Here is a 13610-nt window from a genome sequence, read left to right on the forward strand (position 1 = left end):
TCTGTGGCAGCTCACTCTTCCCAAAGCCCTTCTGGGACCGTCTGTGGCCGGGTGGGCTTCCTGCTGCCACTCTCTGTCAGAGAGGCCAGAGCGGAGCTGGGAGAAGCCCCGGCGAGCCTCGGGCAGGCTTCCCAGCCCCTCCCCGGGGCCTGCCTTCTGCCTCAGGTGACAAGTCCAAACCCAGCCGGCAAGACTGTGGACAGAGAAATTCTCCAGACACTCAAACCAAAATGGTGTCCGCTCTTGGTAGGCCACTCTGGCTCGTGCCCTGGGAAGCCACTTGACCCCCATTGCCCACCCTCCCCGTTCTTTTGCCTTAGAACCAATACATAGTATTGATGCCAAGCAGAAGGCGAGGGTTTATAAAAATAAAAAAATAAGGAAAACGGGTGAGCCGAGTGAAGAATCAGGGGGCTCCCGAGGGGGGACATCACAGACGCTGGAGCTAGAAAGACAACTGAAAGGAAATCTAGTCTTCATTTTACAGGGGAAGAAACTCCGTCCAAAGGAAACCCAATTATGTACACATCCAACGAGAATTCATTAAGGCCGAGAGGTGAAGGCACACATTAAAACAGCTGATGCCTCTGTCGGGGAGACAAGAAGGGAAAGAGGCAGAATCCCAGGGGACCGGAGATAGGCGAAGGAGTGGGGTTAGGGGACAGGGAAGGGGGCCCCGAGGCACTGCCACAAAGCAGAGAGGCAAATAAATGCACAGAAGCAGCCCAGGCGGAGAATCAAGGGCAAGATGGGCGTTTAGGTGATCTGGGAGTGGCAGGAGGGCTCGCTGGGCGTGGGGAGGAAGGACGCAGCGTGGAGGCTGAGGGAGAAACAATCTGGAGTGGAAGGCATGACAAGGAGAGGAGGAGAAGCCAAGGAAGTCTAGTCTGACCCAGGGATGGCTTAATCGATCATGGGGTGTGCAGTAGACCTTGGCAGAGCAGAGACCTGCTAAGAAATTTGGGTTGAAAGGGCCCTTGGGAGCCACCGAATCTAGTAACAGTTTTATAGAAGAGGAAACAGAGGTCCCAAGAGACCTAGGAACTAAATCCCTGACTCTGGAAGGGACCTCGGAGTGGCTGCCTGAGCTAAGCTAGACCCCAAAGGAATCCCCCTACCCCCCTTCATTCTTTCATACTGTCCCCCATACCTGGAGTGTTCTTCCCTCCCCCATTGTACCCCTGGGTTCCCTTCAAACTCTACCTTCGAGAAGAGAATGTTCCTGGGGCCAAGTTATAATAAGCTAGTGAAACGCTTCATAAATACTATCTCATGTGGGTAGATACCATTATTATTCTCATTTTACAGATGAGGAAACTGAGGCAGGGAGTGGTAGACTTGCCCAGCTAAGGTCATACAGCTAGTAAGTCTCTGAGGTTGGATTTGAATCTGGGGCTTCCCAATTCTGGATCCAGCACTCATTCCGCTGCGCTCTCCATCTCCTGGCTCCCCCAAATGCTGGGGCCTTGGCAAGGTTCCCTCGGTTCCCTCCCCATTTATTCTGTGTGTATTGGAATGGACCGAGTGGTTTACGTGGTCTCCCCCATCAGAATGGGGCCCCTTGAGGACAGACACCACGCTTGTCTTGCTTCCTGTCCCCAGCACTTAGCCCGGGGCAGGCTGATGGGCTGAAAGCCCACAAGGGACTTTGTCCCAAGTGCCCTAACATGAACCCTGGCCCTTGTACTTCAGATCTGGTGTTCTCACCGCTGCACCACCCAGCCGGTGATGAGCTCCTCACAGCTGAGAGATCGAGGGGCAGAAATGATGGAACGCTGAGTGGCACCAGCGCCAGGGGACAGGAAAGCGGCTTGTTAGAATGCCTGAAGGCTGGCTAGAGACCAGGTAGTGGGACCAGAGCATGAAGGCTGATGAGGGTAAAAAACGGGCTTGGGAGGATTGGGGCAAGAAGAAAGGGAGTTATAGGGGCAGCAGCTAAGTGGCACAGAACATAGAGCACCGGGCCTGGGGTCAGGAGGTCTTGGGTTCAAATGTGACCCTGGGCAAGTCACTTAACCCTGTTTGCCTAACCTTTGCTGCTCTTGTCTCAGAACTGGTACGAAGACCAAAGTCAAGAGTTTTTCATTGTTTGTTTTTTTTAAAGGAAGAAAAGATTTAAAAAGGAACGTGAGCAGGGAGGGGCATTTCAGAGCTCCAGGTTAGAGGAGGAGCCAATGGCCAGACTTTGGATACGACCACCCAGATCCCGAGTGGCCAAAGCCAAGTAGAGGTTCAGGGACCTGATTCGGTTAGGGAACAAGACAGGGCATCAGCTGCATCTCCATGGACAGTGAAGCCCCCGCAGAATGCCACAAGGAGAGAGAGAGAGAGAGAGAGAGAGAGAGAGAGAGAGAGAGAGAGAGAGGAAATCTCAGACCTCTGTGAGGAAAGTCAGAGATAGGACCTACCCAAGGTCACACAGCTACAGCTACAGCTGGCTAGACCTCAGCTCTCCTAATTCCTGGTCTGGGGGATTCTGCACCACATCCACTGCCTCTATTCTTGGCCATCCAACTGATGACTCTTCAGCAGGGCCAGGACTCCCCGAGCTGCTTCCCTATTGATACCATTGAGGGAGAAATCAAAGGAGCCTAAGGAGGTCCCATTTTGTTCCTTTCATCCCTTCGGAGGGGGCAGAAAAGAGAATAAAGTTTCCTTTCAGAAGGTGCCCAGGCTCCTGGGAGAGGGAGGCGGCTCTCCGTGTCTTAACTCTCTCGGTGGCCTGGGAAAAGGACCGGGGTGACTGGCAGTCCCTTTGTGGCGGCCTGCTGTTGGCGCTCCATGCCAGGGAGCCCACACAGGAGAGGCTCTCAGGAGGGAGCCTGCCAGGGGCTGCTGGCCATGAAGTCTTTCCTGGCTTCCCCCACAGTCAGTGCCTGCTCTCCCTCCCAAACTGGCACTGACTTCTACCCATTCCATTTCGATTTAAGCCGTGCTTTTCTATAGGTGCTCAGAGCCCTCCCCTCGATGGAACACAAGCCCCCGGTGAGTAGGAATCTTCTCATTCTCTGTACGTGGCCCCACAACACCAAGCATGGCACTTGGTACAAAGCAGGACTGAATAAGTACCCATTGACTGACTGATTGACTGATGGCCTTGCAGGAAGCCACACCATCCCTGTCCTGGGTCCCTCTACTGGATGAACAAGCTCTGTCCCACCTGAGGCACAAGGACACAGAGAAAGGGGCAGCTAGGAAGCCCAGTGGAGAGAGTGTCTGGCCTGCACACAGGAAGTCATGAGTTCAAATCAGGTTTCAGACACTTCCTAACTGTGTGAACCTGGTCAAGTCACCTAACCACAATCACCTAACTGACCGCTCTTCTGTTTTAGAACTGACCCTAAGTCGGAAGGTAAAGGTCTAAAAAAAAGGATGCAGACAGGGAGGAGTCCCCAGGCGGGGGGTCCAGTGATAATGGTGCAGCTAAAGCCCCCCAGCTCTGGGGTCTCTGTGGGCACCTCCCAGGGTGGGGATTAACTCCTCGGGTCAGCTCAGCACCAGTGCGTGGTTTGGCCCACGATGGTAATAGCAGAGCTGTAGGATCTTCGCTTTTTTTCCCCTGTGGGAAGGGATGGAGATCCCCCTTTGGAAGAAGAGAGGAAACAGCCTGCCTGTGCCCGGGGAGCACCAAGGCCGGCAGGGAGAGGGGCTGCTTTAGGGTTCATGCCGCCTGGTAGAGCCAGCTGTCCCCCAGCGGAAGGGCCAGGACCCTTTACTGCCTGTATGCCCTGAGGGGAGTTATTAGAGCGCCCCACTGGGCTTCCTCGTCTGTAAAGGCTGGAGGAGTCCTTCTGGTGTTCATTGACTGCAAGATGGGTTGGACTCTCACCCGCCACTTATGGCTATGTGACCTTTGATAAATCACTTACTAGCCCAATTTCCTCATCTGTAAAATGCATGGAGACCTTTCTTAAGCCTTCCCTTCCATCTTAGGATTGGTTCCAAGGCAGAAGAACGGTAAGGGCTGGGCAATGAGGGTTAAGTGACTTGTCCAGGGTCACACAGTGAGGAGGTGTCTGAAGCCAGATTTGAACCCAGGACCTTGTGTTCTATGCCCCGGGCCACCTCCCTGCCCCTCAGAGTGCCTCTTCATTAGATAAGCTGGAGGGAGGGATACCTTTCATGTATGGGCTGGACTGACCACTGAGCCATGGTGCTCCCTTCCAGCTCTCAGTGTAGGACGAATCTCGGCTCCCCGCCCCCGCCCGCCCCCGCTGCCGTGAGAGTGGGCTTGGCAGGAGGCGCCCCCTGAAGCGCGGGCGCCTCCGGGGCTGGGGCAAGGCTTCTTGGTGCGCTCTTCCCCGTACCTGCCAGGGCACTGATGAAGAAGTAGACGGCGGACAGCAGGTCCTGACTGCCGCGGGCGTCCCTCGCCACCAGCAGGTCCTCCTGCACTTGGAGGCCGGCCAGCCCCAGGAAGGCGGCGAGCTGCCGCTGCTGGCCCCGGCTCAGCTCCGCGAGCGCCGTCAGCTGCGGGCTGCCGCCGGCGAAGATGTCATCGAGCTGCGGGTTGGAGGAAGGCGAGAGCGGAGACATGTTGGCACCCAAACGCTTGTTCATTTCGGATGCCAGCTGAGAACTCTGGCCCGGAATCAGGATGGGGAGGAGACGCCTGGCAGCTCCGGAGACTGAGAATGGAGGGCCGGGCGCGGCGGCTCCCTCCTTCACCCCCCAACATTTACAGCGAGCAGCGCCTGAGACTATTTTTAAACCATCCAACGGCGGGCTCCGAGCTTCCGTACGGAAGTGGTGCTTTAAAAAAGCTCCCCAGAACCACAATGGCTCTCAGGACGGGGGGGATGGGGGGGGCCTCATCTTCTATGACCCCAGCCCCCCTGATGGAGGCAAAGGCTGCCACTGTCGAAAGGGAGGCTGTCTTATTGCCTTTGGGCCTCGAACCCAGAGCTCGTACTCCTTCCACCCCAGGGCCCTGAGCTGAGCACCTGAGTGGGCTAATCGCTCCTCTGGAGAGAGGGGAAAGATGCCAGCCCCAGCCCGGCCCCAGCCCTCAGTCAGAACTACTCCCTAATCAGTGGTCGCAGCTTACTTCCCCTGGCGCCCACTCTACCTCCCAGCCCCAGGGCCCCCGGATGTTCTCTGTTCTCACCCCCTCTCCCCCTGCATGCTCCTCCTGGAGCCTGAAATGCACTCCCTCAGACTTCAGCCTCTGGGCAGCCCCTGGCTTTCTTCAAGGCTTCGCTCCACCTCCACCTCCTACAAGAAGCCTTCCTCGACTGCCCTGGTCAGTCGCGTCCTTCCCCCTAAGCTTATTTTGTGACTTGCAAAGGCTTCTCTGTGTTCACAGGCAGTATAACGAAGAGAGCCGATCTTGAAGCTGGGGCAACCAGGGTTCGAGTCCTGCCTCAGACACACATTGTCTGTATGACCCTGGGCACGTTGTGTGTAAACTTTCAGTGCCCTGGACCATCTCTAAGTGACAGAGAAGGTGCCAACCTGAACTCGTGGAGGCAGTCTGCTCCCCGGGAAGTTCTCTCTACAGACAGGGAAACCACAAGGCTAATCCCTCTCCTTATCTGGGTGCTTCTCAATCTGCGAAATGACCGTGTTGGCCCCAGTGCCCTCCGAGGTGCCACCTGGCCCCAGATGGAAGAGCCTCTGGCTGCCACGCGGTGCTCTGCACCCCTGAAGTGGAATCTAAGCAGCTTAAAAGCCGCTTCTCTCTCTTAGTCTCTGTGTCCCTCGTGAGTGCTCGACAGCCTGCTGGAATGGAGGCCCTCGTTCTCCGGGAGGGGGTTCCTCGCCCAATCACAGGAAGGCCCCCCTCCCCGTCAATTCCTTCCTTTCCAGCATCTGACAGGGCAGGGGATGTTCTGTGCTCAGGAGGGAGATGGCAGGAAGCCTGCCTGACATTTCATTTTTCCAGAAGAGCTATTTGAGGCTGTGGGCTGCCTCGCCCCTGCCAGGCTGCCTCCTGTGCTCAGTATGATGGGGTAGGTATGGGTCTGCTTGGGTGGCAGGTGTGTGACAGCCATCGCCACAGGCTGAGGGGCCAGCGGCTGCCAGGTTCCTTGGCATAGTCTTCTTCTGACAGGAAGAAAACATGGCAAGTCTTTTGGGGGAAGGAAAGGAATTAACCCAGAGCCTGGAAGCCACTGCAAATAATAATAATAATATTCAAACAGAGACTCATTTCTTCTTGCCTGTCAATCACTTGAAGGGAAGGAGAGCTGGCCCCAGGACGTTTGACACCCATCTTCCTGGTACTGATAGCCAAAGCAGGCCATCAAGGCTGTATGGAAAGGATCCTGGATTTGAAGTGGGGATGTGTGTGGAGAATCAAATAATCAAATGTCTAACACATCAGAGATCATCTAGTCCAACCCTCCGCCCCAATTTGAAGATGAGCAAACTGAGGTTTGGGGTTTAATTCTCTCTTTTACTACCTCAGAGCCAGAAACGAGAGGCTGGGATGAGGGACTTCCCTTCTGGCTACACAGCCCTTTCCTCTCAAGTCCAAAGTCTGAATCAGTTTGACATTTTCTAAGCACCTACTTTATGCCAGTCACAGCTGAGAAAGTGTAAGAAGTTGTGAGGCTGAAAAGGCCTTTCACTTACCACGGTGCCCAGGGCCGTGACCAATTCATCCTTGACCAGGATTTCCCAGAGGATTTCCCACAATGCTGCTTGGTGTTGCCCTGACAGCTCCACAAAGGGACGGAAATTCCTCTCCACGAGCAGCATCCCTGTGGCAGCAACAAGAGCATGTGTTCTGGGTTGCAGCCCACCACCCACTTCAGCCAGGAGAGAACAGGGGCTCTGGCTTTACACAGCCCCTTGTCATCCTTCCCCTTGGTGGGTGGCATTTCCCACAGTGAGCGCATTAGCCTTAGGCCAAATGCCCCTTGCCAGTCAGCAGTATTCTGCAGCTGAGAATAGGGCCAGATCCCTCCCCCAGGGCAGAGCAAGGGGTGACTGACTGACTGTGAAGCTTCATTATTTTGTGTGAGAAGCCACTCCGTGGCCATTAATTGGGTCAAATCAATTATCTATGGTTTCTGGGGAAGCTGGACTCTCCTTTAGCACCATCCCTACCAAAGTAAAAGAGGCAGGACGCTCTTACTGCCTCGAGGGTAAAATAGTGACTCCTCAGTGTTGAAGCCCTTCCTAATCTGGGGGCTCTCTGTTTTCTAGGCTTCCTGCACATCTCCCTTATCCAATCTATGTTTCAGCCAAATTTGCCCATTTGCTGCTCCTCCTGATGTGACATTCATCTCCTGCCTCCTCATAAGCATCTAATCCCCCAAATGGTCAGTCACACACACTCAACAGAAGACTGAGCCTGGAGTCAGGAATTGCTGGGTTCAAATTTGGCTTCAGAGACTTACTAGCTGTGTGACAAGTCCTTTAACTTATTTGCCTCAGTTTCCTCATCTATAAAATGGGGATAATAATAGTACCTACCTCTCAGGGTAGCTGTGAGGTACAAATGAGATAATACTTGTAAAGAGCTTAACACAGTGTCTGGTACTCAATAAGCAGTATATAAATTTAGTTATCATCATTAAAATATGCAAGCATCTGTATATGTCTATAGTCACACATCTATGTATATATAACTCTTCTTATACACATACACACACAGACATACTCTTGTAATCACTTCAAACATATTTTGTACTTTTTGTCCACATGTTGTATCTCCCCAGTAAGATACAAGGTGTCCCAAAAGACTTAGTGCTCTCTCCACTCTCCTAGCTTAAAAGGACACACTTTTGGAACACCCTGAGCACACTCCTGGAGGGCAGAGACAATTCAGTTTGTCCTTCTGTGTTCAGCACCCAGGAGAGCGCCAAGCAAATTCTACTGGAATGGACCTTCAGGAGATCGGTGGATCTAGAGCAGCTCTCTCATTTTTCAGATTAAGAACCTGAGGCCAAGGAAGATGAGTGACTTAGCCAGGTTCACACAGATAGGAGGTGTCAGAGATGGAGTGTGAACCCAAGTCCTCTGTCTGCAGAGCTAAGGTGGTTTTGTTTGGTTTGATTTTCCCCCAGTGAGATGTGGTGGAAAGGGAGTAAGACCTTGAGGTTGGCCATCAAGTCCATCCCCTCTGCCTGCCTGACTTCTTGGGCTTCTGAAAGAGGACATCCTGTGTGACCTACCCAAGGGGTGCATGGCACTGGGGAGCTCCTGTCCTCTCTCTTTTTTTTTTTTTTTACTTTTTTTTTTTTTTTAATTTTTAAACCCTTAACTTCTGTGTATTGACTTATAGGTGGAAGAGTGGTAAGGGTAGGCAATGGGGGTCAAGTGACTTGCCCAGGGTCACACAGCTGGGAAGTGTCTGAGGTCAGATTTGAACCTAGGACCTCCCGTCTCTAGGCTTGGCTCTCAATCCACTGAGCTACCCAGCTGCCCTTCCTGTCCTCTCTTATACACAGGTGTCACTGTGGTTCCCCCACTGCTGAGACTGGATCTTGTTACCTCATTTAAGTAGCTATGGAAATCCATATCCACTGACTAACGTCCCAGGAGGCCAGCCTCACCTCTTGTGGGATCTTCAACAGTTCAGCCTCCCCCTCAGATGCCTTAAATGCTGATATTTTCTCCATAGAAACTGAGCTCCAGTCCCCAGAGCCCCAAGGGGGATCAGCCTTTCTTCTACGCTGTTCTGGGAGTATCAGGAGTCATACAAAACAATCCATTTGCTAATCTAATCCTAAACCATCCTTGGGCAAGTCGTGTAACCGCCACTGCCCAGCCCTTCCCACTCTTCTGTATGCCCAGCATACAGTCTGATTCTCAGAAGAAGGGAAGGGTTTTTCCATACAGACAGAAAGGTCCTGTAGAGGTGTCAGCTGTTGTTATTGCCTGGTTCAAGTTGAAATCACAGAGTCTCAGCTGGATGGTACCTCAGTGGCCTTCTAGCAGATGAGAATCTTCACTCTACCAGCCTTCCCAGGAAGGCCACCAGTGAGGGGGAAGTTCCTCTCTCCCAAGCAGTCCATTCTACCTTGGGGCAGCACGTAGGCCTGAGGAAACCCTCAGCTTCTGCTCTCTTGTCCTCACCCCGCCCCAGACTTTTCTCCTGGCCACCCCAAATGGGAATTTGCTCTCACTGTTTTGGTCTTAAGACCCATCATATTTCTCGTGAGTCTGAGTCGTCTCGGCTGCCAACATCCTGAGATCTCCTGCCCTTCCTTAATCTGTCCCATCTCCAGCTCCATTTCCGTAGCCCCACTCAAAAGCTCTCCAGATAGGAAAGGCTGGAGGCACAAGAAGTATCAGCAATGGCTGCCTGGCCTCTCCCAATTCCCCCAGCCAGACACTTCCCTGCCAGGTGGTAAATATTCTGAAAGGGCGCTCTGTGAGGCTGACAGTGCGGTGCTGGTGCTGCTACTGGCAGCGAGACCAGGAATGTAAGAAAAACAGATGCACAAGCCTATGTTGCCTCTCCTGCTGATGACTAGCTATTCTTAGCAAGGCTTCTGTGGTTTAAAAAATGGTGGGTTTTTTTTGGGGGGGGGATTAAGCCTGACTTCATTAAAAAAAAACCTTCTTCTCATCCCTCCATCAGGAATCCAAGACCTGAAAGCTTAGATGTGAGATCACAGAAGAAGAACTACCAAGGACCTCAGAGACCATAGAATCCAGTCCTCTCATTTTACAGATGAGCAAACCAAGGTCAAAAGGAGACTGAAGTGGCTTGTTCAAGATCCCTAGCAGGGACTGAGAATGGGAAAGGGACCTTGGAGGCCATATGGGCTAACCCATTCATTTGAAGAGGGCACCACTAAAATACCTCCATCTTCAAAAATAAAATTCAAGGGGGCAGCTGGGTAGCTCAGTGGATGGAGAGCCAGCCCTAGAGACGGAAGATCCTGGGTTCAAAATCCGGCCTCAGACACTTCCCAACTGTGTGACCCTGGGCAAGTCACTTAACCTCCATTGCCTACCCTTACTACTCTTCTGCCTTGGAGCCAATACTCAGTATTGACTCCAAGACGGAAGGTGAGGGTTTAAAAAAAATAAAAGTATCACCATTAAGTCAATTGGCAACATCCTTGGCTGAGAGCTAACCTAGCCAGACACAAGTCAGGCACCGTGCACAGTACCGTGTTTTAAGGAGCTTAATGGCCCCTCAGTAGGCATGAGCGTTCCAGCTTTTGAATTCCCATCCACAGAGTCTGCCATGAAGGGGAAGATGAGCTCTTCAGTATCCAGGTCAATGGGGCCATCCGTGCTCTCTTGCTCAAAACCACCTTGTTTCTCTCGCAGCAAGCAGAATTCTGGTGCAAAGGGACAGAAGAGAAGAAAGTCAATGGAGTCAGTGTTAATGGGTGCATCTTAGGGGAAAGGAGGGGGTGCATTATAGTGTTCACGTGGCTGCCCCTTCCTGTTAGGAGAAAGCCATCCACCTGTGTGGGCCCCCCAGGATGGGCATTCAACAAGCAAAGAAGGAGGCATGGTTCAAGAGCAATGCAGGCTGCCATTAGACAGGATCCTAGCCAAGGGAGAACTCAGGTTGTGAATGGCCTGTCCCACCCCCACACTCCCCAGTAATAATGGAAGCTCTGGGCTTGGTTAGATAAATAAATGCTGGCTAAATTGAATTGGGCTCTGATCATAGACCTAGACATCTCCCTGCTGCCACCCCAACCCCAGCTCCTGGCCCTGAAATAGGACCCTTAGGATACCTCTGGCTAATAGCTACCTTAAGGACTTTTAACAGGGAGACGAATCTACATTGTCTGGTCTTCCTTGCTCCTTGGGCAGTTAGATGGTAAAGCAACTGGCCTGAGAGTCAGGAAGATTCATTTTCCTGAGTTCAAAACTGGCCTCAAACACTTATTAACTCTGTGACCCTGGATAGGTCACTTAACCCTTTTTGTCTCAGTTTCCTCATCTACAAAATGGGCTGGAGAAGGAAAAGGCAAACCACTCCAGGATCTTTGCCAAGAAAACCCCAACTGGGGTCATGAAGAGTTGAGCACAAATGAAATGACTGAACAACAGAACTCAGATTGTCTTTCTCCATTCAGAAAAGATTAAGCTATTTCAGGAGGAAGCCTAGTTAATCAATGAAGGGAAGAGTCAAAGGAGTTCTTAACCCAGCTACATTTTGTTTTTGTTTTTAAATTCTTTCCTTCTGTCTTAGAATCAATATTGTGTATTGGTTCCAAAGCAGAAGGGCAGTAAGGGCAAGGCAATGTTGGTTAAGTGACTTGCCCAGGGTCACACAGCTGTTTTGACATTTCTCTTGCTCCAGAGCCCTCTAAATATTGTCTCAGATTATCTTGGTGCTATAGTGGTGACTGAGGGTCTAGAGGTAACTATGATATATCTCCCAAAGCTAAATGAACACAGATTGTTTCTAATAACTTTTGCTTAAAATACAATATTTTTTTTCTTGACCATAACAATCTAGCCATCCATCTGACTGCTTGCAGAGGTGCTGTGATACAGTGGATAGAGGAGCAGACCCAATGCCAGAAAGCCATGGGTTCAGATCTCTCTGCCAATATGAGCAGGAGCAAGCAGCCAAAAATTTATTGTATTCTGTCAAAATGCCAGGAAGCTCTTGAGGACTAGCTACTAAGTTTTGGACAGACCGAGTTTCTGTAATCACAGATCCTGGATGCCCTGATGGCTGTGCTAGACGTGGTAGGATGGGAGGGAAGGAAAGGGAAGCCATGAGGTTTAATCTGGTGCCTAGATTCAAGAGAGAGCTGGCAATCTAGTTCAGGGATAAGACCCCAACCCCAATCAGTAAATAACCAGTGACAAAACACAAGGGCTGAAAAACAAAAGGCTATTCAAGAACCAAGATTTAATAGACATCGAGTACTGGATTCAATACAGAGAGACCTGTGTTCAACACTCGCTTTACTAGCTGTATAATCTTGGGGAAATCACTTCATTGTCAGAAGATCCTGAGTTCAATGCCAGACTCTTATTCGAATTCTCCCCGTCACTCACCCAACTGAGCAAATTTCTCCCTTCTCTGGGACTCTCATCAATAAAAGGAGGAGGTTGGATTAGATGGCCTTTTAGGTCCCTTCTATTTCTAGATCTATATCTAGATCTCTGAACCTCAGTCTTTTCATCTGTGAAATGAGTTTGTAGAACATGCATGGTTATGAGTCAAGTGGCATAATGAATGTAAGGGGTTTCATAAACCCTTAAAAACTATCAATACCAGTCATGATGGCTGATCAAGAAATCCAGAAGGGAAGTAGGGGAGGGAAGGAAGCATTTATTATTAATCACCTGCTATGTGCCAGGTACTGGGCTAAGTGACTTATAAATATCATCTCATTTGATCTTCACAATAACCCTGTGAGGTAGATTCCGTTATGATCCCCATTTTACAGTTGAGGAAATTGAGCCAACCTAAAGCTAACTGACTTAAGTGCCCAGGGTCACACAGCTAGTAAGCATCTAAGTCAAAATTTGAACTCAGGTCTTCCTAACTCCAGGAAGGACATGACCAGTAGAGGCTTGTGGTTTGGTTGTAGAACAGAGTCCTTAGAAAGCAGCACTAAAGACTGTCTAGAAAAGTAGCAAAGTCCTTGAATGCCAGGCAGCAGAGGAAGGAACTTTACTCAGGAAGATAAAAATGGGAGCTACTGAGGGTTTTGGAGCAGGAATGATACAAACAGATGAGTGCATTAAGAAAGAGCAGACTTAGAATTATAAAGACAGGAAGCTTAAAAATAGGAGATGATGGTGGCAGGAAGACAACTTATTAGGAGGCTGCTGTAACCACCCAATTTCTATGGGGGCTCTCCTAGGGCTAGCGACCAGCTGTCACTTCTCCAGCTTTTGAATACACAGGATATATGTGCTCAGACTCATAACTAAAGGGGGGGGCGGGGAACCTGGGGCTTTGCCCCAGGATTCTGAATGTAAATAAAGGGTATTGCTAGCACTCATAGTACTTCTGCAAAATAGAAACAGCTTGAAGGCTCCTTCCAGCTCTGTACCCCACTTCCTCCAAACAAACTAAATTTCTCTCTAAAAGTTGATTTGATGATGTATTTCCTGCCTCCATGTAGTCTGTGTTCAACATGTACAGGTCAAAAACTGCTTTTAGATAAAAACTCTCTGTAGTAATGGCTGAACAAATTGTGATTAATGATGGTGATAGAATACTATTGTGCTATAAGAAATGATAAGTAGGATGATTTCAGAAAAAACTGGAAAGAGGTATATGAACTGATGCAGAGCAAAATAAGCAGAACCATGGAGAGCATTACCCACAGTAGCAGCAATATTGTACAGTGATCAATTGTGAAAGACTTAGCAACTCTCAGCCGTACAATGATCCAGGACAATCCTGAAGGATTCTGACAGAGAATGCTATCCACCTCCAGAGAAAGAACTCTTGGGGTTAGATGCAGATCAAAGCAGACTATCCTTCACATGAGCTTATTAAGGTTTGATTCTGGGATTATGGTTTTGTAGGAGTGTTTTTTTTTAAACCCTTACTTTCTGTCTTAGAATCAATACTGGACATTGGTTCTAAGGCAGAAGAGTGGTAAGGGTAGGCAATGGAGGTTAAGTGACTTGCCCAGGGTTACACAGCTGGGAAGTGTCTGAGGCCAGATTTGAACCCAGGACCTCCCATCTCTGGGCCTGACTCTCAATCC

General features: G+C 50.4%; 1 protein-coding gene across 1 annotated transcript in view; it reads right to left on the minus strand.

The window, feature by feature from the left end:
* The window catches only part of GSDME (gasdermin E), a 45514-nt gene that overhangs the window by 4804 nt on the left and 27100 nt on the right, over window positions 1-13610 (minus strand). The window contains exons 5-7 of the mRNA XM_044678860.1: window positions 10074-10247; window positions 6577-6704; window positions 4308-4503 (exon numbers count right to left, since the gene is read on the minus strand). Of these exons, the coding sequence (XP_044534795.1) occupies window positions 4308-4503; window positions 6577-6704; window positions 10074-10247 (498 nt within the window). The remainder of the gene's footprint in view (window positions 1-4307; window positions 4504-6576; window positions 6705-10073; window positions 10248-13610) is intronic.

The sequence above is a fragment of the Gracilinanus agilis genome, chromosome 5, assembly GCF_016433145.1.
Source record: "Gracilinanus agilis isolate LMUSP501 chromosome 5, AgileGrace, whole genome shotgun sequence".
Taxonomy (NCBI): domain Eukaryota; kingdom Metazoa; phylum Chordata; class Mammalia; order Didelphimorphia; family Didelphidae; genus Gracilinanus; species Gracilinanus agilis.